The 25,835-nt window shown below is 52.5% G+C and overlaps 1 protein-coding gene across 1 annotated transcript in view; it reads left to right on the forward strand.

Annotated features, from left to right (window-relative positions):
* Window positions 1-25,198, forward strand: part of LOC136651174 (uncharacterized) — a 44,671-nt gene extending 19,473 nt beyond the window's left edge. The window contains exons 2-9 of the mRNA XM_066627360.1: window positions 6,451-12,282; window positions 13,660-13,953; window positions 16,044-16,132; window positions 17,583-17,666; window positions 21,237-21,383; window positions 21,621-21,752; window positions 22,415-22,537; window positions 25,042-25,198. Of these exons, the coding sequence (XP_066483457.1) occupies window positions 6,451-12,282; window positions 13,660-13,953; window positions 16,044-16,132; window positions 17,583-17,666; window positions 21,237-21,383; window positions 21,621-21,752; window positions 22,415-22,537; window positions 25,042-25,056 (6,716 nt within the window). The 3' untranslated portion in view covers window positions 25,057-25,198. The remainder of the gene's footprint in view (window positions 1-6,450; window positions 12,283-13,659; window positions 13,954-16,043; window positions 16,133-17,582; window positions 17,667-21,236; window positions 21,384-21,620; window positions 21,753-22,414; window positions 22,538-25,041) is intronic.
* Window positions 25,199-25,835: the final 637 nt, after the last annotated feature.

Consider the following 25,835-nt stretch of genomic DNA (forward strand, 5'->3'; position numbering starts at 1 on the left):
GCCTGCAGCTTTCTCCCAGGCCACTCCTACTACATATCCCTTCTCAAAGCCCTGCCTTTGGCACGACCCCATAGCCCACAGATCCTACTCTCACTCAAGACCCCAACTTGCTTTTGAGAAGTTGAGAATTCATGTGCTGTCCTGGTTCATCTAGTTGTGGTATAACAGGAGACTTCCTCCCTGTCTTACCCCAGGAGCCTGCTTCAGCTCCCCTGGGACAAGATCATTGTTTGCATTGGTCAGAGCAGGTCTCAACCCAAGTATGAACACCTGGAATTGGTGCACATTGTTCCTGTTCACCCTTCCCTTTTTTCTCTTTGTGGTGTTGTTGAGATCTTGAGCCTTTGGGGAGGGTCTGGGCCACACGTTGTTCGTATGTGCCTAAACAAACCCCACCTTCTTCCTGATGTGGCGTCTTTTATGGTCTCCAGCAGGCCTAGGACATGAATGCTGGGCTGCCCTGTCTGTGAGGCTGGCTAAGATGCTCATGGGAAGTTGGGAGGAGTAGCAGACCAACGAGGGGTGCCCATCCCCTTCCCAGTTCCCTGCTGGCAGAGCTGTTTTCCTGGTCTCGAAGCATGTTCAGTCTCACAGTTCATAAACAGAGTGAAGGGGTTGAGGTTGCTGTGCTCCACCTCTTCCTGCCCATCCAGCTCTTTCCCAAGCAACCAGGTAGCCCAGGAGTGGCCCAGTGGCCATGTTTCTGTAGAAGCCTTGCTAAGGGAGGGGCCAGTGGCACAAAGGCCTATTTGGCAATCTGGCTCTGTATTCTCTTTCCCATATAAGCTGCTGCACTTCACAGGGCAGTCTCGGAAAGTGGCTGGATGATCCCCTCCCCCCAAACACCTTATTGGCAGGCAGCCTCAGGCTCTTGAGAGAAGTGAGTGGGGCTTGGCTGGTCTGGGGTTTTCATGAACAGAAGCCTGGCCCCTGGGGTCTGAGCGGCATCAGTGGCAGCTGTGGAGGGAGGAAAGGCACAGCTCATTAGCTGAACCTCTTGTTGTAAGAAACGGGTCTGCTCAGTTGCCGAAGCAGAAAGGACTTAGCCCAGTGCGAGGGAAGAAATAAACAAAAATACCAGCACGGAGTTTTAAAATATTATATTGCGATATAAGGACGCAAGTCGGCATGTGCCTAAAAAGCTTGCATGCCAGCCATCTTTCACCAGCTTCAAAAAGTCCATGCAGCACATTCTTAACATGTTGTTTGTATATAGTTGCTTATTACTAGTAAATATATCATTAACTATTTTCCTTCCTTCCAGGAGGAGGGATTATAGGTTATCTCTTGTCTTTTCCTTGGTAGACTAATAAAATCTCCATCTCTCTGTTACCTGGGGTCCTTCTGAGGTCTCCCAGGAAGGATACCTACTATCAGTGGTTGCCCCCAATTAACTGTTTAAGAACATAAGAACAGCCCCACCGGATCAGGCCATAGGCCCATCTAGTCCAGCTTCCTGTATCTCACAGCGGCCCACCAAATGCCCCAGGGAGCACACCAGATAACAAGAGACCTCATCCTGGTGCCCTCCCTTGCATCTGGCATTCTGACATAGCCCATTTCTAAAATCAGGAGATTGCGCGTACACATCACGGCTTGTACCCCGTAATGGATTTTTCTTCCAGAAACATGTCCAGTCCCCTTTTAAAGGCGTCCAGGTCAGACGCCATCACCACATCCTGTGGTAAGGAGTTCACAGACCGACCACACGCTGAGTAAAGAAATATTTCCTTTTGTCTGTTCTAACTCTCCCAACACTCAATTTGAGTGGATGTTCCCTGGTTCTGGTGTTATGTGAGAGTGTAAAGAGCATCTCCCTATCCACTCTGTCCATCCCCTGCATAATTTTGTATGTCTCAATCATGTCCCCCCTCAGGCGTGTCTTTTCTAGGCTGAAGAGGCCCAAACGCCGTAGCCTTTCCTCATAAGGAAGGTGCCCCAGCCCCGAAATCATCTTAGTCGCTCTCTTTTGCACCTTTTCCATTTCCACTATGTCCTTTTTGAGATGTGGCGACCTTCTTGCAGCCCCTTTTATTCTTGCAACACGAAGCTCTTCCCTCAATTTCCCCTTGTCTACTCGCTATTTGTGTTTGCTGCTGAGGCAGCAGGAGTCGTTTCTTAGTTTACTTTTTTACCCTTCTCTGGAAGTCAAAGGACCAAGGGATTATCCTGCTTCCCAGCCCTTTGCCCTTTTGGTAGTTTCAGCACATACTAAAGTTCATGATGGAGTCTTTACAATGTCTAATGACAGAATACATTTCATTCAATTTGTTGTATTATATACTCTCACTTCACTCTGGCCCGCAGTCTTCCTCTCTGGCCTGACTGAGGGTGGAGTGTCTGTTTCAGCTGAGAGCTGGCAAATCCCTGCCACCCCCCATGATAACAAATAGTGCTTTAGTGCCCATTGGGCTTCCCATACCTGACCTCAGTAGCTCTTGCACAGGTCGCCAAAGCCAGTCATATGGATGGGGCCTTGGAAGGGCTCACAGATTGGGAGGGAGGGTGGGAGCCTTCTGGCTTCGTGTTGCAGTTGTCCTGGAGTCCAACATGCACTTGTCACAGGATTTGTGGGTTCAGAAGGCAGGGAATGAGCAAGCTTTGCCCAGCTCTTCAACTACAGAGATTTGTGGGGGCTGAATCTGCTGCCACACTAGCTTCCAACCCTTGCAAGGTAAGAGCATGACCCTGTGTCTGCAGCCAGGGGGATTCAGAGGGCTGGCATGAGGTCCTTGCTTGCACCAGGCTCGGCTGTGGCAGTGGGGGGGGGGGGGCTCTGTGTCAGTCAGGCTTTTGTTTGGCAAGAGTAGGAGCTGTCCAAGTCTGCAGAACTGCCCCCCCCCCCAGTACTTCACTTCTGTGGGAAGCTGCATTAATTGACCAGGCAGTGGAATAAGAGACATAAAGCAAAAGGAACTGAACTGCGATGTTTTAGGCTGTGGTGTGGGGGCAAATTTCCGACCTTGTTTGAATTTTAGACACTACCTTTTTTAAAACAAACCAAACCAAACCAGAACACCATCGGGCAGTGCTGGGTGGTCTTTCTCCTCCTGTTCGTTCTCTTTGCCTTTAGCTGGGGTGAAGGGAGTCAAGGAGAATGTGTTTAGTGATATGGGTTGGCTCTACAGGAAGCAAACCTCAATTAAACACTAACTTGTCTTATTGACTTCAGTGTCCTGGGCTCCAACCCAGCCCTGGGAAATTGCAATTTGTCTGCCCTTCTTCCTGAGGTCTCAGAGGCACATAAGGGCTTCTTCCTTGCCCCTCGCCATAACCCTGTAAGGTAGGGCCAGCATGCTTGACTGTGTGCTTCCCTCTTGTTCTCTAAATGAACTACTTGAAGCCCCAATTAGGTTGGGACTGTGATGGCTGGTGGAATGGAGGCTTTAAACCAACTTCCTGTTGTGGTCCCAATCCAGATAAGGCCAACAGCAGATGCAGGGAGGGCGCAATCTCAGATTGCACCCTCCCTTCACCCACTGTTGGGGAAAAACCCTTGTTGGCTTCCAGTAAAAAAGGCTGCCCTGTGACCACCCGTCCCATTGTGATGATGGGTTTGACCCAAGAGTGCCGCTGCAGGGATGATGGCTCTGTTGACTAGAAGGTCAGTGACTTGTGAGAGTTTGAGGTTCGCTTTGAGCTGATTGGATGTGGATGAACTGCCTGGAGGGTCCTTTGGGATGACACAGTGATGTATGAAGGGGGGGGGAACTAGAGGATGATCTGCCTCTAGATAGCCATTCTGCTGAAACACAGCTGATGTAACAGAGTAGACCTACTCTCACCCCACAAGGTGGTATTTCGCACACTCGCAGTGGGAAGCCATGACTGCAGCTGAGGGTTGTCCCACTGTTGGAAATGGGAGGAGGGCTCACTTAGTGGCAGAGCACCTTGTTCTCCCTGCAGAAGGTCTCTCCACGTTTCCATCCCAGGCAGCATCACTCAATAGAGTTAGGAAAGACACTTTTTTGCTCCCGCCGCAGGTGGTTTTGAGCCAGAGGAACCGATGGGACGCTCAAAGGCAGTTTCCTGTGGCTGTATGGCATCTCCAGGCTGGTTCCCCAGTGGGGGTTCCTATGGACCAGCCCAGCCTGCCCCTATGGCCAGTGTGAGTGCTGCCTGGCAACTGCACCTGTGAACCCCCCTCTGGCTCAGGCATTCCCCATGTGTTCTGTTCCCTGCCTAAAGGACTGTGTCTTGTCTCTCTCAAGATGCTGAATTCTGCAGCAGGGGTTAAGTCTTGTGCTTCTGTATCATTGGCAAAAAGCTCTATAAAAGTTCTGGCTGTTGCCAGCTGTTTAAACCTGTTGGTGAAGACTGCAAAGACCAGCAGGATGTCTGCAGTGGTGATCTCACAGTGACGGCAGACATGTTGGATTGAAAGCAGAGAAGGTGGGGTGTCAGGTGTCAGACTCTTGGGATCTGCTTGGCTTCTTGCTAGAGCACTCTCCAAGGTCTGCTGACCAGAACCAAGTACAGAGTTGTAGCAGGGATGGGGCTGGACATATGTACACTTAGGAGTCTTTCTTTCTGCCGCCTGATGCCAGTGGAGAGAGAAACTTTTGTTGTAGCTGCAACTGCTAAACAATTTGGAGTCAGAAACCCTTAAGGAGAGCCCTGCTGGATCAGGCCCAGGGCCCATCTAGTCCCTGTATCTTACAGTGGCCTACCAGATGCCTCAGGGCACACACCAGACAACAAGAGTCCTTTGTCCTGGTGCCACTCCCTTGCACCTGGCAGTCAGAGCTCAGGTACCTTAAAACTAAGAGGTTGCATACAGTCATCGGCTTGTAACCTGTGATGGACTTCTTTTCATAAATCTGTCCAATCCCCTTTTAAAGGCATCCAGGCCAGATGCCATAAAGGAAAGTGCCCTACAGGTAGACCACAGCTGCAATACAAGGACATCTGCAAGAGGAATCTGAAGGCCTTAGGAGTGGACCTCAACAAGTGGGAAACCCTGGCCTCTGAGCGGCCCGCTTGGAGGCAGGTTGTGCAGCATGGCCTTTCCCAGTTTGAAGAGACACTTGGCCAATAGTCTGTGGCTAAGAGGCAAAGAAGGAAGGCCCATAGCCAGGGAGACAGGCCAGGGACAGACTGCACTTGCTCCCAGTGTGGAAGGGATTGTCACTCCCAAATCGGCCTTTTCAGCCACACTAGACGCTGTTCCAGAACCACCTTTCAGAGCGCAATACCATAGTCTTTCAAGACTGAAGGTTGCCAACAGGCCAGATGCCATCACCACATCCTGTAGCAAGGAGTTTCACAAATTAATTACACTTTGGGTAAAGAAAGATGCCCTTTTGTCTGTCCTAACTCTCCCACCAATCCATTTTAGTGAATATCCCCTGTTTCTGGTGGTGTTTGGGAGGGGAAAGAACTCTCTATTAATCCCTTGCATAATTTATGTCTCAATCTTGTCCTCTTTCAACTGACAGCCCCAAACACCATCTAGAGATTTGTGGGGCACTTTACTTTCTGAGTGCCCCTAGTCTACAATGCCTAGATGTGTAGAGCAGGGGTATCGTTTCCAGTGTGCCCCTGAAACTAGTCAGCATGATGTAGTGGTTCGGGAGTTGGACTTGGATCTGAAAGATTCAGGCTCAAATCTCCATTCAACCGTAAAGCTTCCTGGGTGAGCTTGGGCCCGTCATAATCTCTCAGCCTTCTCTACTTCACAGGGTTGTTGTGAGGTCAAAAGAGGGTAGGAACCTTGTACACCAGCCTGAGCTCCTTGGAAGAAGGTGGTATAAAAATGTGAAAAATAAATCAAATTCTGTCAGAGTGGCAAACTTAGGAAAGCTGTGGCACCTCTTCTCCCTTGTCTTGAGGCGGGGAGGCAGCAGCCTGGCTACAACCAGGCAGGCTTTGGGCTTGGGCAGTGCTTGCTGCTAGGAGTGGAGTCAAGAGGAGGCAAGAATAGTGAGTGACTGTCTGGTCTCCGCGACTGGCTTAGCTGCTTGCCCTGCTGCTGAAGGGTTATGGAATGTCTGGGAACGTTCTAATAGCTTGAAAACTGTCACCGCACAAGGCCTTGGACCTGATGGGGCTGTGTGCTCTCTGTCGGCATGGAGGAGGCGGAGAGGGGTGTCAGCAGCGCTCACCACGTAGGGGTCTACTCTGGGAGGGGCTGGCTGGATCACCACTTGTGTTTCCTTGTTGTTGAATGGACCTGGTGGGGGGTGGTAAGTGGAGCAGTCTGGCCCTGGCCATCTTGTGAATGGGAGAGGAGTCTGCTGACCCTTGTGTGACGGTAATCCCAGGGGTTAGCAGTTTCAAATCTCTTTAAAATCCGTCTGAGCTTAAGCAGGTTTAGGGTCCCTGGAACACTCTGTGAGAGGATTGACACCTCTCTCCTGGCTTGGTGTGAAGAGTTTGAGCAGTGTTTAGCCCGGCCCACTCACCTCTCTCTCTCTCTCTCTCTCTCTCTCTCTCTCCCTCCCTCCCCAGATGATTCTCGGAACACTTCCGTCTCCTCATCCCCCACTGGCGATGCCCTGACACCTGTGCAGATCTCTCCAACAGCCACCCCTGATTGCCAGGCTGGCCTGCTCATGGATCCAGCCCATTGCGGCCAAGGAGCGCTAGCCTTCCCACCAGTGAAGAAAGAAGACCGGCCTCAGCCTGAAGGAGCCAGCTGTGACATGGCTGGTGGGGGTGTGACTGCTGGCCTGGTGGCACTGAGTGAGTGTGGCCAGGTCATGAGGGAACAGGCCCCAAAGGTCCTGGAGGTGGCCTCCAAAGGCCTTGGAGCAGCTCCGCCCGGTATGGACACACTGGACACCCGGATAGTGATGGGCGAGGAGACGCAGTGCCTCAGCGAGGAGGAGGAAGAGGAGGCGGTGGCTGGGAGGCAGACATCTGCCTTGGAGGCCAACTCTGGTCATGAGGAAGGGAGTGTCATGGAAGATCAGGCGGTCCTGAAGTCTGCTGAGGAGTTGCACGCGAAGCCCCCTTCTCCGACTGCAACAGGCTCGAACAAGCACCCAGCATCCATGTACCTGCCTGGCCTCCTGCTGCACAAGGAGCCAGAGGTGGTGATGGCGGCAACCTCTCTCTCTCAGGGTGACCCCACAGCAGATGTGCCTTCCCTTTCTCCCACGCTCGCCAAAGACCTCCCTACGGAGCCCCAGCCCTTGCCCGTCAAGCACACCTGTGGCCTGGACCCAGAGCTCTACTTCACGGCCCCTTCGACCCCCATCAAGACAGTGTTCTCTCACCTCAGGCACCCTCCCTTCCCCAAAGAGAGCCTGAACGAGGAGCAGACGGACACGGACAACGAGGGTCTCGGCTCCCCGCCCACCTCCCCCTCGGGCTCCTACATCACAGCAGAGGGGGGCAGCTGGGCCTCCTCGGGCACCAGCAGCACCTCTCCCTCCTGCTCGCCAAACCTGATTGCTGAGTCTGAAGCCCTGGAGGCCCCGGTGGCTTACGGTGAGCCCCTGGATCTGTCGGAGCCGGAGCTTTCCGAGGGGGGGACCCAGCTCCCAATGGCGTCCTGTTTGTCCCCGGAGCTGGAGCTGGAGGCAGAGGTGGCTTTCCAAACACTCTCTTCCAGCACTTTAGTTCACGCTTCGTTTCCTGCAGAGGAGGAGGAGGAGGAGGATGGGCAGACCACTCCAGAGGATAACGAAGACTGGGGCTGTGAAGCGGTGACCTCCAGGGCCACCCCTCGGAATCCCAGGCAGGGTAATCCACCTGGGCCAAGGAATGGTGAAGACGCCAGGGGGGAAGCGCAGCTGAGCTCTTGTCCTTCCCCCCACCAGCTGTTCCAGGTGGGAAGCTTGCCTTCAAGTGGCTCTGGAGCTGGAGACTCCCTGCAAGCAGTGGTCGGGCCTGAATCCGGCTCTTTGCCCAGCTCCCTTGCTGCCTTCCCAGAACTTGCCCCTGGAGAGAGCGCGGCAGAGGCCGAAGCGTCCCACAGGCCGCAAGCAGAGCCTCAGGCCTCCTCCCCTGACGACAGCCTGGACAGTGCTGAGAATGACCAGATGATCCCTGCTTTGCTCCTGCCCTTCCACGGGAGCCTTCTCTTTGAGGCGGAGTCTCTGGAGATCACGCTGTTCCCCCAGGGAGAACTGGTGGAGAACGAGGCGCTTGATGGGGCAGAGGACGAGGACAGCACTTCGGCTTCCTTTCTGCACTCGCTCTCGGAGACCTCCATCAACGAAGGGGTCGATGAGTCCTTTGCCTACCAGGATGACACCTCCCAGTCCTCTGACTCCGCCTCCTACAATGGGGAAGAGGATGAGCAGCTGTACAGTGTCGAGCAGTATGCCGTGGTCGCTGAATCTGCTGGGGACAAGTTGCCGGAGCCCCTGGAACTGGCCCCCTCGGGCAGTGAGGGTGAGATGGAGACCTCGTCGGATGCCTCTGACACAGACGAAGAGGGCTCCACTTCTACCACTGGTGGGTCCTGTGTGCAGGCCCAGGAGGAGGCTGCAACCTCCAGGAGAGAACCTACAGCAGGAGAGACCCAGCAGGAGGATGAGATCAAGGGAGTTTTGAGTTTTGAGGTGGAAAATGCTTCCAAACTGCAAGTGGTACCTGAGCTGGAGGGTCCTGGTGATTCTTCAGCGGGTTCAGGAAGCAGCAGTATTTCTCCCACTGGTCAAGGGAGGGAGTCCCCTCTGGAGCAGGGCAGTTCAGTTGCTTCTGGAGTGCTGGATGACAGAGCCAGTCATGGGGATGAATTAAAGCCTCAAGGGGAATTGAGCTCCTCTCCTACCTCCCTCGAGCCCCAGTCTCTCATGGATGCACACAAGGCCCCAGAGAAAGATGTTCCTGGCATGGCAGAGGGTCTCATTTCCCATTTGGATGCAGATGTCCCACCTGATTTGGACAGTGCCATAGAGAAACCTCAGCCAGTAAGCCACCTTGTTGAAGAATGGGCAGGTCAGGTTTGTGTGGGAACTGCCATTCCTCTAGGGTGGGAACCGAAGCCATGTCCCCTTCTGTCTGAAGAGCTGACCACTAAGGAAGCCAGTGACTCGTCTGACATTGGGGCCAGGCTCAAGGAGTCAGAGGAGCGATTGCTGGAGCTCCTTGATCAAGATGGGCTGCCAGGGGAAGGCTTGCTGGGATCGGGAAGGGATGATGGAAGAGTGCCTGATCCCGAGCTGGAGGGGAGAGAGGCTCCATTTGTGTGTCCCCCTGAATCCTTTGAGGTGGCCATCTTGGAACAGCCAGAAGTGGCTCGTGCAGACGGCGAACCAGCTGAGGAGTGCCTTATTGCCTGCTTTGAATCAGAAGACGAAATAGAAGCCTCCTCTCTTGATCAGGTGAATAATAACGAGGACCACATGGTGGAGTTGCTCTCGGAGACAAAACCAGACACTCAGCCTGTTGTGGTGCTAAACGTGCAGGAAAGTGAGACTGTCTTGGAAGCAGCTGCCCCTTTGCCGCAAGAATCCCCCCTGCCCCACGCAGAGATTGAGGAATCCACTGAAACACAGAGCTGGGGGCTTCATGAGATGCAGGGAGGCTTGAGAGAACCAGAGAAGGTCTGTCTGGAATATCTCCCCAACAGGGAGCAGGCACAATGTGACCTTGTAACCCCAGCACCCCTTACGCTCTGCTCGGAGACTGGCGAGGCCAAAGATTCTTGCGTTGGAGAACCTCTGTCCAGGGAGAGCTGCCACACGCTTGCGCTGATACCAATGGGCAGCCATGCTGATGCCACACAGGAAGAAGCCACAGAGAGTGCAGATGGCAAGTGTCAGCTCAGGGAAGAGGTTCCTGTAGCAGATGCCAAGCTGAAGGAGGTGGTTGTCAGCGTGCAGGAGCCACAGCAGGTCTTGCCAGAGGAAGGTGTTGAGCAGGCTGGGGAAACTCCGTCCCAGCAGTCTGCTCCTTCAGAACTGGAAGGTGAAGAATGCACTGGAACAGACTCGGTTATTGAAATCGCCCCAGCAGAAGCTGCCTTTCAGCTGGGAGGCCGATGTGAAGGTCAGCCCTTAACTGTGAGTGCGCCAGGGCTGCTAGAGCCAGAAAACATAGCAGTGCGAGGAGTGGGTTCTGACCACTTGGCCGTCAAGCAGCCTGACTTAAGAGATAGTAACATGAATCTCCTGCAGGCTTTGAGCAACGAGGCGTCCTGTGTGCTTTCTCTAGGTGAGCACAGTGGTGCCGGCGCAACTTTATTGGTGAGCTTTAGTGAGAAGACTGGGCGCGAAGAAGAAAACAAGCTGGCAGTTCCCACTGCTGGTGAGCGGGTGGATGGCCAAGCAAGCGGCCATGGAACTGCCAGTAGGAAAGAGGGCACTGAATGGCCACACCCTGGGGGCACCCAGGTTCCAGAATTCCAGGCAGCTGCCAAAGACCTCATTCAACAGGTAGCAGAAGCTCAACACTATGTAGAACGTGTGGCTCTGCCTGCCTCAAACTACCCCCCACTGGACACCAAAGCTCAGGGAGCAGAAGCTGCTCCCAAGACTCCTTCTGTGGGGAACTTGGGGGTCCCTTCCTTGGATGGGGCTGGTGATCTACCAGTGGGAAAGAAGACCTTTGCTCAGGCTTTGCTTCAGGGTCTTTTGCTAGCTCCTGAAACCGAATTTGCTCTGCAGGGAAGACACCTGGATGCCTCTGTCCCTTCCTCAGAAGCCTCCCCTTCGCATGCTCTCCTGGATGCCGGCTTCAGCCCAGCTGCCCAGAGCAGCTCTGCTGAGACCACAGTGCTCTCTGCAACTGCAGACTCCAAGAGAGAAGAACTCCAGGCTCCTGAGCAAGCAAGAGGCAGCTTAGCTAGTGTTGTCCAGGAGAGCCCCACTTCACAAGGACTGCAGGCAGCAGATTCCACAGTGCAGCATCCAGTGCTGGAGGCTGAAGAAGAGGGGGCTGCACCCCTGGAGATCCCACCAACAGAGGGACCTCCCAGGCAGAGCATGGCCTTGTGCCTGTATCAGACGGCTCTTGCTCAGCCTCCTGGCTCAGGCAGCTCACGGAGGGCCCTGGCTGCCCAAAGGGGGGTGCCGCCTGCTCTTGTTTCTAAGCAGCACCTTTTCTTTGCATCTGAAGAGGCGATTTACTTGAGTGAGCCCAAGGAGGCTCCTGATCTTTCCCATAGAAACGTGGGAGTGGAGCGTGTTGACGCTGCAGAATGCTCAGGGACTCCTGCTGTGGACGCGGCTCCAGCAGCGTCTGATGCTCCTGCTGCTGCAGAGAGCTCACCGACCACCCTTGGCCAGGCTGACCCAACTAGTGCCTTGTTGCAGGCTGCAGCTGGAGCGGTGGAATCTCCCGATGTTCTTGCAGACCAACAGCAAATACGCAACTTGTTGCAAGGGTCCTTTGGAAACTTGACAGAGCAGAGAGCAGGGGCTGTTCGCCTCGTGAGTAGTCTGCCCGCAGGAGAAGCACAAAGCCTTAGGGAGAGAGTCTTGGAGAGCTCCTCCAGAGAAGCCACACCAGGCTTCTTGGAAAGCAAGGACTCTGAAGAAGAGCTGGGCTTGCAGGCTCCTCCTTGTGATACTGCTGTAGCCCCAGAGCGGGGTGCCTCGCCATCTTCTGAGGAGGCCAGAGAAGACCAGCAGGAGATGGAAAGGCTTGAATCTCCACCTGAGGCAGAGGTTGCCGCTCTCTCTTCAGAGCTGGGGACATCAGTGACTGGCAGCCAGCTGGAGACTTCTGGGTCGGAAGAAGAGGACCAGCCTGTGAAGGCTGCAGCCTGCTTGCCTGGGGAAGATGATAGGGAGGCAGCCAAGGCTGTTGACAGGGCTGCAGCTCAATGCCTGCTAGGAGCCCAACTGCTTCAGAGTTCAGACACTGGTGCGCTGGCAGAAGAGAGAAGTGGGGAGACCCTGGCCCTGGAAGGCATGAGATCAGAGGAGAGGACGGTGGAGGTGGAGGTCAGCAGCCCGATAATAGTGGAAGGTGAAGCAAGACCTGTTCCTTCCAGTGACCTCGTGGGGAAAAGGAGATCACCCACTCCTGACATGGCTGCTTTGCTGCCCGTGGACGACCTGGCTGCTCCAACGCGGACCTCTCCACCATTGAAAGCACTATTGCAAGAGGGTATTGCTGCTCCTTTGCTGCCAGAGCAGCCCCTGTCTCCACCCTTGGCAGAGGGTCCCACCTCGTGCCCTCCTTCTCCAAGCGCTGAGTCCCCTGAAGTGCCTCCCTCACCTCCCTGGCCTCTCCCACCACCGTCTTCCTCAGAGAGGCCCCTGCATGGCCCCGCAGCCACCTCACGGCTTCCTCCTCTAGCAACCAGCCTGGCCGAGGAGCGACCTCCTGCTGAGGAGACCCTGTTCCTTCTGCGGGACTCCAGGAGGCCTGTGGCAGAGGGTGAGGCTTCTTTTCCTTATTTCCTTCCAAGACAAGCTTTGGCCGTGGACAGGCTGACTGTCCATTCAGTGAAAGATGCAGCTTGTGCTGAGAGGTGGGGGAGTGGCAGGCGTAGCGGCTGATGGACACCTCTCTCTTTTGCAGTCCCTTTCAATAGAATAGAGTGCAGGACAGGCTGGGAGTTTCCAGCACTCCCTGCCTTGTCAAAAAGGGTTGCATGGGAAAGAGCAAGCCCAGTGGCTTCTGGTTTCTGGGGGTGGAAGCAGTAGCGAGTTGGGGTGGCATCAGGCAATGTATAATAATATAATATACAGTATTTATATACCGCCTTTCTTGGACTTTATTCAAGACTTTATTCAAGGCGGTTTACACAGGCAGGCTTATTAAATCCACGCAGGGATTTTTACAAATTGAAAAAAGGTTCTTTCTTTCAAGAACCACTACATTCAAGGTGTTACACTCCGATCTGGTTTAACATTCTGGCCTCCATCTTCCCACGCTCCGAGCAGATGGAACAGCTCAGCTGCAGCTTGTCAGCTGCTTCAAGGTTGCACGGTGCCGATGGCCTCGAACTGGCAACCTTGTGGATGTTAATCTTCAGGCAAATGAAGGCTCTACCCTCTAGACCAGACCCCCTACCCACCCATGTATGTGGGTAGGCCGTCTCTGGCCCCATGGGAGTCGCATCTTCCTGTAGGTTTTCCACCCCATGGCTCATAGCAGCTCTGGGGGAACTGATCCAGGATAAAGGGTTGGTGGGCAAGCACCTTCACCTGTGCCTAGCCCCATCCCAAATAAAGAGGGGGGTTTGAAAGAAGGACACGAGGTGTTCCAGTCATGGGGCTCCTCAGTTGTGATACCCCAAACCTGGTGCAGCCTCCCAAGACAGGCACTCCTGGGCCCCAACATCCTATGCTTTTTAGGTGGTCAGTGAAGACCATTTCACTTCTAGCAGGCATGTCTTGAGAACTGGGGTTTGGTAGCAGCTGTTTAGTGTCTCCTGATCTCCTTTGTGTTAGTATAGTACTAGTTTTCCAGTGTGCTTGTTTCTTCTGTGCTGTGTTTTTTAATTTTACTGGCTTAAGCTGCCTTGACTTCTTTGGTAGAATAGTGGGGTGAAAATGAACTTCCCTGAAGATGCCCTGGCTGGCAGCTGGCAAGAGGAAGACCTTCCTTTGGAAGGCTCTTTCTCTGCCCCGGAGTCCTGAGGGGCCCAGGAGCAAGGGCAGCAGGCAGGATTCCTGGCTCCCCTCCTCTCCTGACCAGGGGGGCCAGCACCAGCTGGACTTTCCCCTCGAGGCTTGGGAGATACAGGGCTGACCCACAGGCAGGGAAAGGCCCCTGGAAGTCTCCCTCTATACCTGTTTTTCTCTTCAGCCCCTTTTGAGAGCACCAGACCTCCAGTGCCCTGCAGAGACCAGCTTCCCAGCAGCAAGGATTCCAGAGGCCGAACTCAGTTGCCAGGCCACAAAGACTCCAAAGGGAAGGACGTGGCAGGGGAGAAGCGAGCCAGCCGTGGGTCTGTGCAGCCGGAGTCCAGCTCCTCCAGCGAGAGGGACCTGTCCTATCACTGCCCGGAGATCGACAGCCTGAGGGAAGCTGCTGGGATGATGCTCTTGGAAGAGAAGAAGCCCCTGGGGGCGAAGAGGAGCCATGAGGCCAACCACAAAGGTGACCACTTCTGCTGGAATTAATAAGACCTCTTGCCTTGGCATCCTGACTGTGGGGTGGCCTGGAGGATGGATCTTTGGGGGTTGCAAAGTAGAAAACATTCTGCTCCCCTTGGGAGCTGTGGTGGCCCCTCCCCCTCCCCTGAAGCCAGAGTCCAGTCCTTTGCTTCTGGTGGCTGGAAGCGTGCAAGGGGCTTGCTCTCCAAGGAGGCGGCTCCTGCATGCCTGTGGGGCACGTATCTGGGGGCTAGCTCTGGCTGGAAGAAAACAAGCCCACACTGGGGGCTTGCAGTGGAGCCAGCGCCACTCTGGTGGTGGTGGGGCAATGCTTGGGAGTTCCACAGGGAGGAAGGAGTGAGGTATAAAGGTCAAAAATTAAAATGCCAAGAGGCCACGGGCAGGTAGCTCTGTCATGGCTTTGCACAGGGTGATGGAATGAGCCACTTCATGAAGAAATGGAGCAGAATTATTCCCCCTACTCCCAGTAAGACCAGGGATGGGGCTCTGACACAAATGCAGCAGGGCAGGTGGGGATTTTGTTCTTGTTCTGCACAGCTCACTTTCTGCTTTTCTTAGCAGACCAAAAGCAGCTGAGTAATAAAGCAGTACTTAAAATACAGAGTTAATGGTGATGATGATGATCTTGCCTCCTGCCCTACAATTCACAGCATATAAAGTTGGCAAAAACCAAATAAAAGATCCAGTAAATGACAGCTGCAGCAAGAGGCTGCATTGGGAATTGGACTTAGACCTGAGGATCCAAGTTTCAAACCCCTGCTCAGCCATGAAGCTTCCTGGGCCAGTCACTCTCTGTCAGCCTCGCCTACCTCACAGGGTGGTTCTGAGGACAAAAGAAGGGAAGGAACCCTGAGCTCCTGGAAGGAGGGCAGTATAAAAACATACTCTGGGGTGGGTCTGAGTCTACTGGAGTAGCATCCTCTTAAACTCAGCTAAGTGGGCCCAACGGACAGAATGAATATTGCTCTCAGGTGCTTCAGGACAACACTCTGGATTGGGACAAGAGCTTGATTCATTTCAGCCCCCCACAAACAGCTACCATGTGGGGCAGGGGGAGAAATGGCAGGAAAGTGGATTGTAGCTCTCCCAATGTTGCAGCTGGTTTGACCTTAGCAGTAGCTCTGCATGACTATAGGAAGGACTCGTTCCTGTAAGAGCTCGGTTAGGACTACTTAGATGATTGCATGAAAATGATGGTGGGGGAGGCCTTGCTCAGTGGCTGTTTGTAAATGGAGCTGTTGGCTGGGCCTGAGAGGCCATTTGGGAGCCGCTGCATGAAGAGCTGTTGGGAGCCTCTTGTATCTGCCCAGCGGAGGCCAGCTGCTGTAACCTGAGTAGCCTCCAGATGCCAGGCAGGAAACCAGTCTGGGTGTTCTTGCTGCCAGCCCAGGAATGGTCAATGGAAACTGCTGTGTCTTGGGCATAGGCAGGTTGCAGGTGCCTCAACCTCCGGAAATTGAAGCAGAGAGATCACAACTTAGATGCAAGGTAACAGCTGAGGTTGCAGTCCTAGGCATGCTTGCTTGGGAGTAAGTCCTACTGAACTCAACAGGGCTTGCTTTATACTAGCAGAAACAGGTGATGGAGTGAGATGGCAGTCAAGAGCCACTATTTCCTCATCTCCTGGAATAATCTTTTGCCCTGGTATGTAGCTGACAACTTGAAAACCTTACCTTGTGATAGATGCATATTGATATTGGTGGAGAAACTGTGCCATAGCAGCACTGGAAACAAATTGCCCACCTGACCTTCATAGGGAAGGAATTTGTGTGTGTGTGTGTGTGTGTGTGTGTGAAAGGAGATCCTGTCCTGATTGATGGTGAGTTTCTCAAGTGGTGAAGCAGATCACTTGCGTTCACTGTGCATAGAGGGACGTGCATGGGGCACATATAACATGTCACAGGGAAGCGGGATCTGTGAGATGTGCTGGATGAAATGTACGTCTTGTTTCTGCTGAAGTGCAGAGTCAAAAGCTCAAGAACATGGAGTGTGGAGAAAGGGCAGTTTAAAATTAGGTTAAAAACTGGGACACTTGGCAGTGTGGCTCCAGTGATAGCTTCTTCTCTCTTTAAGGCTCTTGTAATGACTCAGAAAGCAATGAAGGGTCTATTCCTGAACTGGAAGAGCCGGAGGCTTCAGAACCACGGACAGCTCAAGCACAGGTATGCTGGTGTGGGAGGGTGGAGGGGCAGGAGTCCCCTGCAGCTTCTTCATGCAAGAGTCGAGCAGGAAAGAGTCCTGCCCCCCCCCCCAATTTGGAGAGCCTGGCTCCAGTAGCCAAGGAGAAGGCAGTGGGCTACACAGCCATCTTCATCTCAAGAACCACAGGCAAGGGTGAATGCAGGGCCACACTGTCATGCTTTCTTCCTCTATTCAGTGGTGGCCAGTTGGCATGCACTACCTTGTCCTTCCAGACCAGTTTGGAAGTTGAGTGGCAAAGGGTGGCCTGGCAACAGCAAGCAGGCAGTTCTGAAAGGTGGAGGAGGAGAGGAAGTAAAGCAAGGCAGAATTTCACAGCCAGCAAATGAATAGGAGACCAAGGCCAGGGGAGGGGGGTTGGCCAGAGCACTTCTCCCAGAGACCACCTTCATCACCTTGGCCTGGTTAAAGTTCAGACTGTACAGACCCAAGTCTAAAAAAAAAAAAGTGGCAGCAATGTCAGTAGTGGAAGCTACTTTCTTTCTTTACTGTATTTTTATCCCACTTTTCTTCCCATACGGGGACCTACTCCATTCCTTGAGGCAGAACAACTTATGCCACTGGCAAAACAGAACTTTCAAGAAACTTTTTGGCAGAGACTGGGGGTGACTGTGAAGAACCTATAGGAATGTCCTGGGTTCCATTGGTCTGCATGCAGAATTGGTTTGGGGGGGGGTCTAGGGTGCTCCCAGCATGCATTGTGCCAGCTTACAATAAATTACAGGGTGTACCAGTTTGCTCTGATCAGATCAGATGGATGACTTCTTTGTGTGTACAGAGTTGTGGTGCGAGAGTCCCAGGGTGATGTACCGCTGGCCCTGTTGAGCCTTGGGAGAATGAACCTTAGAAGAGCCCTGCTGGCTCCCTCTGAAACTTGCAGAGTCATCATGACTTGTAACCTGTGAAGGAGAAAGGAATTTGGAGGAAGCTTCCTGGAAACTCATTGTGTGGAAATGAATTTGGAAGGATCCAACACGAATGGGGGTTGTGGGCTTGGGTTAGTTTTGCTTGCTTGGCTCTGTTACTGATCTCCCAAAGCTCTGACTGCAGCAAGTCATCTGGTTGGGAAAGGATTTTGTGACTTTAACCTCAGCAGAAATGCATAAGCATTGGGCTTCTTTGGGGTCCTCAGATGAAAGATATTCTGGGGGGGGGGGGAGGTGTGACCACATCCTTAGTAGCTGCAATGAGGAGCCACTTTGAAAAATTCAGATGTGGCTTGAGCAGAGCTCAGCCCGGCAGGTCGGCCTGTCTACGCGAAGAGGTGCTGTCGGCACTGGTGCAGCCTGCTAGTCGCTCGGGGAATCTGCTTCCAGGAGCCCTGGAGGTCTCCTGCCTCTTCACTTTGAAAATGTAGATATTTCTTTGAGAGTCTCCTGGGTTGTGGCTCACAGCCTCGCTTGCATCTTCCAGGCTCAGCTGACACACTCCTTGGGAACTGGCGAGGAATCGATCAGCAAGGCAAAGCAGAGCCGGAGTGAGAAGAAAGCCCGGAAGGTCTGTATGCGGAGCCTTCCATCATGTGTTTCCCCCATCGTTCTCCAGTTGGGAGGTGGGTGGGTATTGTGACAGACATAAATGTGCAACTTGAACACCCCCTCACAGGGCCGGTTGCTGCAGAATCTTGACTGAATTCCTGCCTTGGCCTCTTTTTCAGGCAGCCTTTGCGCGGAGTGGTTTTCTCTTCTTCCCTTCCCCCCCCCCCCTTGAGTGGATCACCCAGTCACTTCTGGTGCTGAAGTATAGCAGAATCACCTGCCCAAACATGCAACTCTGGGCTTGCCTCTGTGCATATAAAGCTGCCTTCTCCTGGGTCTGGTCCTGAATGTGTCAGCACTGCCTGGCAGAAGTTCTCCAGGGTTTCAGACCCAGACCCCTGGTCTCTGGCTGTGGGTTCCTGTATGGGAGGGGACTCTTCCCTTGGGATGGGGGATAGGAGAAAGAAGCAGCCCTTCCTTCAAGTTGGATTCTGGAAAAAGTCTGTTTTGGCCATGGGGAAATCTGAGAAACACACAGTGGTGGCAAAAAAAAAAGCACAGTCTAATTGAGAGGGTGTTGGGATAGTGGCTCAATTTCTCCCTGGACTTGCTGCAGCCCCCCTCCCATGATGTTTCTTATCTCGGAAGCTAAGCAGGGTCAGGCCTGGATAGTACTTGGATGGGAGACTGCCTGGGAATACCGGGTGCTGTAGGCTTATACCATGATCTCGGAAGCTAAGCAAGGTCAGGCCTGGTTAGTACTTGGATGGGAGACTGCCTGGGAATACCGGGTGCTGTAGGCTTATACCATAGTCTTTCGAGACTGAAGGTTGCCAACCAACCTTTCATTAGCAGGCCAGGTGACTATCTGATCTGAGTCTTAACCTTTACTACTGCACTGGCTGCTCAATGACACAAATGCCTCGCAGTGGTGGGGTAGTGCCTTCTAAGCAGTGGGCCCAATGGCTGCCTTCAAGATGGAGTAGGCCTTGGGAGTGCCTGTTACTCTCTGCTGTCAGGACACATACAGGGAATCTCAGATGGCAAAAATCTTGCCGTGGGTCTTGAGAGACTTGATGAGGCTGCCCTTGGAGAGGGGGCAGGTCAGGGCCTGGATAAGCCTGCATTTGTCGCTGGCTTGGAGGATTAGCCCTGCTTATGATGCCTGACGCAGCAGAGACCCTGGCTGTGTGGGGGGGGGGGGAGTGGTGAAGTTTGGCCGTGGGGTGTGCCCTATACAGGAACTGGGATGATGGAGGGGATCCATCATGGAGTGAGCTTTCCCGCATCCTTTCCTGGGGGTTGTACTGTTGTTGTGGGAGATCAAACATACATTTGGTTCCTACACCAGCCCAGAGCAGCCTTGGCAGGGACAGGTTTCCTTTCAAAGACAGTCTCTCAATGACAGAAATCTTTGGAAGGAATTAATAGGGGTTCATTGGACGGGGCTATTCATGAAGCAGAGTGGCTGCAGGCTCCAGACTTCCAGCTCAGAGTACGGGAGGACCCTTTCCGCCAACTGCTGAGGCAAAGTAAGGTCTTTTGCTAGAATTCAACCAGGCTGCTACAGGCTTTGCCTTCTAGGCAAGCAGTGCCACCTGGAGGTGGTTTGCAAGGCTGCCCTAGTAGCTGCATGGCCCTGATTTGTCTTCAGTTGTGTTGCTGTCAGTCAGTTCTACTCCATCCCGTTTCAGGGAGAATGCGGCCTCCTTCTTGGCCCCTACTGCAGGGTGACTCACCTGGCCATTCTGGATTCTGTACTTTCCATTATTTGAGTTGGGCCTCTCTGACATTGATCCTGCAGCTTGTGGTGCCCCCTCGCTTCTATTTGGCTGCAGCTGGAGCATCATAAACCCCTCACTGCCCCCCCCCAATGTTGCTAAGCTAAAAGGGGAACTGTGTCCTGTAGCTGCTGACTTGCTGTGATCTCGTGTTCTGCTTCTCAGCAGAAAGTTGTCGCCTGTCTCATCCATCAGTGTTCCAGCCTAGCTTGTTGTGACGGGGTGGATAGAATGGGGGTGAACTCAGCTTCTTGGAAACAGAAGGGTCACATGACTGCCACATATTGTCAGGCTGTCCCATCACAGCTGTAGGGTTTTTTGTGTGTAGATGGTGCCTGCCTCGCCGTGTAGAAAGATCCACAGGACAGCAAAAGCCCGTAGAGCAGGACAGCTACTTTACACCTGAACAGGTGGGCTTCCTGAGAACCCTGTCAATAGAGGACCCGGTCAGTAGTGTCACCCAGAGCATTGGTCTTCAGCTGACCAAGCCTCTGAGCATAACTTGATTTGATAAGGAGCCCCACTGGATCAGGCCGAAGGCCCACCTAATCCAGCTTCCTGTATCTCACAGGGGCCCACCAGATGCCTCTGGGAGCTCATAAGACAATAGGAGACCTGCATCCGGTTGCCAGGTGGCATTCAGAGATGGGTGACTCTAAAACTGAGAGGCTGCATGCAGTTTTATTCTCATTCCCTTTTTTAAAGCCATTTCTTTCCAACGTTGCATATACGCAATAGGGACCAAATGTGTGGACCAGGCAAAAATGGGTTAATGACCCTGAGTATAGAATTGACCTTCTTCCGAGTCCCCACACACTGGGTTGACACTTGCCTTGAAGTGGCCAGCAGTACCCCAAGATCTCTTTCCTGAACTGTCACAGACAGCTCAGAACCCATCAGTGTATATGTGAAGTTTTGATTTTTATTTTTTTTTTTTTGCCCCAATGTGCATTGCTTTACACTTACTTACACTGAAACACATCTGCTATTTGCTGCCCATTCTCCCAGTTTGGAGAGATCCTTCTGGAGCTTTTCACAATCTCTTCTGTTCTTCACCACTCAAAAACATTTAGTGTTGTCTGCAAACTTCGCCACCTCACTGCTTAACTTTGTCTCCAGGTCATTTTTGAACAGGCTGAAAAGCGCCAGTCCCAGGACAGATCTTGGGGCACTCTGCTTTTCACCTCTTTCCACTGTGAAAATTGCCCATTGACACCCACTCTCTGTTTCCTGGTTCTCAACCAATTCTGAATCCTTGAGAGGATCTACCTTTCTTATTCCCTGACTGTGGAGTTTTCTCAGCAGCTTTTGTTGAGGAACCATGTCAAACACCTTCTAAAAATCCAAATATGTGATATCCACAGGCTCTCCTGCATCCACAGGCCTGTTGACCTTTTCAAAGAATTCTAAAAGGTTAATGGGGCAAGATTAACCCTTAGAGAGGCGGTGCTTGTTCTCCCTCAGCAAGGCTTGTTCCTCTATGTGTTAAGATTTTATGCTTTTTTCCGCCATCTTACCTGAAACAGATGTTAGGTGACTGGCCGATAGTTTCCTGGGTCCCCTCTCCTTCCCTTTTAAAAAAAATTGGTGTGACATTTGCTATCCTCCAATCCTCTGGCCTGGTGGCCGTTTTAAGGGACAAGTTGCATATTTTAGTCAAGAGATCAGCAACTTCTTTCTTCAGTTCCTTAATAACTCTTAGCTGGGATGGCACTGGGTCCATTTCAAACTCCCTGCTTTGAATAGCTGCAGCTTTCTTTCCGTGGCTGGTCCTAACATTTGATGGCCCTTTCCTGCTCCCCTTCTAGGCAATGTCCAAGCTCGGACTGCGGCAAATCCACGGTGTCACCAGGATCACAATTCGCAAATCCAAGAACATCTTGTTTGTCATAACCAAGCCAGATGTCTTCAAAAGTCCCGCCTCAGACATCTACATAGTCTTTGGAGAGGCTAAGGTGAGATATGTGTGTGTGGGGGGGGAGGGGGTTCCAGGCTTGTGAGTGGCAAAGGCTCCTGAATCTAGGCAAGTAGCCTGCAAGCTCTGGTGGTCTTGGACATCCTCTCTGTGATAGACCTCTGGGGCCTGATGGTAGACCTCTGGGCCCAGGAAGCCTTTCTCCAGTCCCTCATGCACGTTCAGAGAAGCAAGCAGACAGAACTGCCCTCATACTCTTCCTCATCGGATTCTGCAGATTGAAGACCTCTCGCAGCAAGTGCACAAAGCTGCAGCCGAGAAGTTCAAGGTTCCCATGGAGCACTCACCCCTGATCACAGAAGCGGCCCCCACCCTCACAATCAAGGAGGAGAGCGAGGAGGAAGAGGAGGTGAGCCCTTTGGAGGAAGAGGGGGTGGCTGGGTGTCTGGATAACTGCACAGAGAGGCTGGAAAATGGTTGTGTCTGTGGTGTGACTGCCAGGGCTTTCAGCCGTGTGCTTGGAAGCTTCCTCTTCTTCCAGGATGAATGTGGGAAACTGTTTTATCCAGAGTCGACCCCTTGGGCCACCGAGCCCTGTATTTTGCCTCTGACTGGCAGCCACTCTCTAGCCTTGTCACCCAAGAGCCTCACGATTGGAAAGGCTGCCAGGGGTTGCACCTGGGACTCCTACCACTGAGGAATGACGTGGTGCAGCTGGGATACAGATGGTGAACTGCTTTCCTTCCTGACCTGCACAAGTTTGTCCCACCCTCTTCTGAAGGCATTTATCTGTTCCTTGGGTAAGGAGAGATGCTCTTCTTCTTGCCAGTAAAGGAGGCACTAAAGAGCTAATGAGCACCTGGGTGTTCCCTGGCCATGTGTTCTCCTCTTGGGAGACACCTGCAACGCCCTTCCCAGGCCTCCAAATCTTGTTGCATGTTTCCAAGCCTCCCTCCCCCTCAATAAAATGTTGCTGGGATTAGGTTTGCAAGCGAGACAAACATGGTGGAGCCCCTTCCGCACCTAAGTGGGATCTGGGTCTCAGCCCCCTGCCGCTCCTTCCCTCCCCAGGTGGATGAGACGGGTCTGGAGGTGAGAGACATCGAGCTGGTTATGGCCCAGGCCAATGTCTCGCGCCCCAAAGCGGTGCGGGCACTGCGGCACAACAACAACGACATCGTCAACGCCATCATGGTGAGTCTTGTGCTAGAGGGACCGCTCTGAGGTAGGAGGGAGTATTCCCCCTGTGGATGCAGGGCAAAGAGAGTGCTTTCTGCTGGACTTTCTCCTGCTCTGTTGCCTCACTGCCAGGCTCCAAGGCACTGAGAGCAGGTTTTCTAGCATGAAAGACTTAACCCCTCTGGGCAAGGTAAAGTGAGCCAGTCCTCTGAGTGGGAGGGACTGGAGGTTATTAAGGGTTATTAAGGGTTATTAAGGAATTGAAGAATGAAGTTGCAGATCTCTTGACTAAGGTATGCAACTTGTCCCTCAAAACGGCCACGGTACCAGAAGATTGGAGGATAGCAAATGTCATGCCTATTTTTAAGAAGGGAAAGAGGGGGGACCCGGGAAACTATAGGCCGGTCAGCCTAACATCTATACCGGGTAAGATGGTGGAATGCCTCATCAAAGATAGGATCTCAAAACACATAGACGAACAGGCCTTGCTGAGGGAGAGTCAGCATGGCTTCTGTAAGGGTAAGTCTTGCCTCACAAACCTTATAGAATTCTTTGAAAATAATTCTTTGAACAGGCATGTGGATGCGGGAGAACCCGTGGACATTATATATCTGGACTTTCAGAAGGCGTTTGACACGGTCCCTCACCAAAGGCTACTGAAAAAACTCCACAGTCAGGGAATTAGAGGACAGGTCCTCTCGTGGATTGAGAACTGGTTGGAGGCCAGGAAGCAGAGAGTGGGTGTCAATGGGCAATTTTCACAATGGAGAGAGGTGAAAAGCGGTGTGCCCCAAGGATCTGTCCTGGGACCAGTGCTTTTCAACCTCTTCATAAATGACCTGGAGACAGGGTTGAGCAGTGAAGTGGCTAAGTTTGCAGACGACACCAAACTTTTCCGAGTGGTAAAGACCAGAAGTGATTGTGAGGAGCTCCAGAAGGATCTCTCCAGACTGGCAGAATGGGCAGCAAAATGGCAGATGCGCTTCAATGTCAGTAAGTGTAAAGTCATGCACATTGGGGCAAAAAATCAAAACTTTAGATATAGGCTGATGGGTTCTGAGCTGTCTGTGACAGATCAGGAGAGAGATCTTGGGGTGGTGGTGGACAGGTCGATGAAAGTGTCGACCCAATGTGCGGCGGCAGTGAAGAAGGCCAATTCTATGCTTGGGATCATTAGGAAGGGTATTGAGAACAAAACGGTTAGTATTATAATGCCGTTGTACAAATCTATGGTAAGGCCACACCTGGAGTATTGTGTCCAGTTCTGGTCGCCGCATCTCAAAAAAGACATAGTGGAAATGGAAAAGGTGCAAAAGAGAGCGACTAAGATGATTACGGGGCTGGGGCACCTTCCTTATGAGGAAAGGCTACGGCGTTTGGGCCTCTTCAACCTAGAGAAGAGACGCTTGAGGGGGGACATGATTGAGACATACAAAATTATGCAGGGGATGGACAGAGTGGATAGGGAGATGCTCTTTACACTCTCACATAATACCAGAACCAGGGGACATCCACTAAAATTGAGTGTTGGGCGGGTTAGGACAGACAAAAGAAAATATTTCTTTACTCAGCGCGTGGTCGGTCTGTGGAACTCCTTGCCACAGGATGTGGTGCTGGCGTCTAGCCTAGACGCCTTTAAAAGGGGATTGGATGAGTTTCTGGAGGAAAAATCCATTATGGGGTACAAGCCATGATGTGTATGCGCAACCTCCTGATTTTAGGAATGGGTTAAGTCAGAATGCCAGATGTAGGGGAGAGCACCAGGATGAGGTCTCTTGTTATCTGGTGTGCTCCCTGGGGCATTTGGTGGGCCGCTGTGAGATACACGAAGCTGGACTAGATGGGCCTATGGCCTGATCCAGTGGGGCTGTTCTTATGTTCTTATGAGGTGTGTGAGCAAAGGTGGCCTAAGGCACCCCCTAGATCTGGTGCAGCTTGGGGAGGGGATAGGGATAGCCGGGTATTTGAAGGGCTGTTCCCCACAGGAACTTTGGATTGGGAGGCCTTTGTGGATCCCCCTCATCTTTGTGGAGGCAAGGTTGGGCGAGACATGCGAGGGACGTAGGCCCAGAAATTCTTAACCTCCCTGCTTTCCTGAGGCAATGAGCTTTTCAATTCTCCTGCTGTGGAGCAGGATCTGCTAAACTTGGGCAGAAACTCATCCTGTTTCTTTCAGACTTTATTCATGGGGAAGGCAGGGGTGGGGGTCTTGACTAGGCTGCTCCAGCTACAGAATTTAGTCCCTGATTTCTTCTGTCCTCGGACTGTGTGTTAGTTTGCACAGGAGCATTCCTCATTTGATTGCTGTATGCTTGATGCCAGACAGGGGAATGTACCTGAGGTAGCCTCAGGGCTAAAATGTTCTATCTGGGGTGGTTCACTTCTAATACTTGTGTGGTGGTCACTCTGCAATGGACACACATGTACGGGTCAGCCCTGCAATTGGCTACCATGTGGCGTATGTGCTTTGCAGGATCAGCACCCTCTTTTCTTGTAACTCTGCTCTCTCTTTCTTTCAGGAGCTGACCATGTAGCGACCAGTCGGCAGGCTCACCTACCCTCTGCCCCAGCCTTCTGTACAGATGCACAGTTACTCATATCCAATACAGCTGCTGTTTTGTTAGGACTGCAAATGACTAGTCCCAACTACTCTGCATTGCTGGTTGCTGCTCAATAAATGGTATATTCACTTGAACTGCACACAGGCTACAGAGTGTCTCATTTGAGGGGTAAGCAATTCTTGGCACTTGAGTCCTCTGAGCTGCTTTCTAGCTGGCTGGGGCAGGAGCTTGGGGCTGGAGCAGTGGTGCCCAGACTGAGTTAGGACCCATCAGTGGGCTGTGATCCAACTTCTGGTGGGTTGTGAAACTCAAGCTGATTGCTGACAAGGAAAATGTATTGAGCTCTATGGAAGCTGAAATGGAGGGCCACAAGCATGTTTACTGATGAGTAGGCAAATTGCCTTGGTCCACTGTGAAGGGCAGGCTGAGGGGAATATAATGCCACCAGAATGGGCCTGATCCAGTGAAGATAAGCTCAAAACACATGAGAACCCCTTGCTGGTAAGGAAAATATCAAATCCTATAGAAAATGAAAGTGAGCAATATATGTCCATTTACTCATGAAGCCTAAATTGATTTCACGTCCAGGTTAATAACATCACTTCCGGTGGGTCCCAGCAGATTGCCATTCTAACAAGTGAGCCCCAGTGCTAAGAAGTTTGAGAACCACTGTTAGGGAAATGAGGTATAATTCCCCAGCACATCCTCACTCCACTCCCTGCCCCTCCTCTTGTAGGCTCCAAACATTTGTC

Source organism: Tiliqua scincoides, chromosome 5 (assembly GCF_035046505.1).
Source record: "Tiliqua scincoides isolate rTilSci1 chromosome 5, rTilSci1.hap2, whole genome shotgun sequence".
Taxonomy (NCBI): domain Eukaryota; kingdom Metazoa; phylum Chordata; class Lepidosauria; order Squamata; family Scincidae; genus Tiliqua; species Tiliqua scincoides.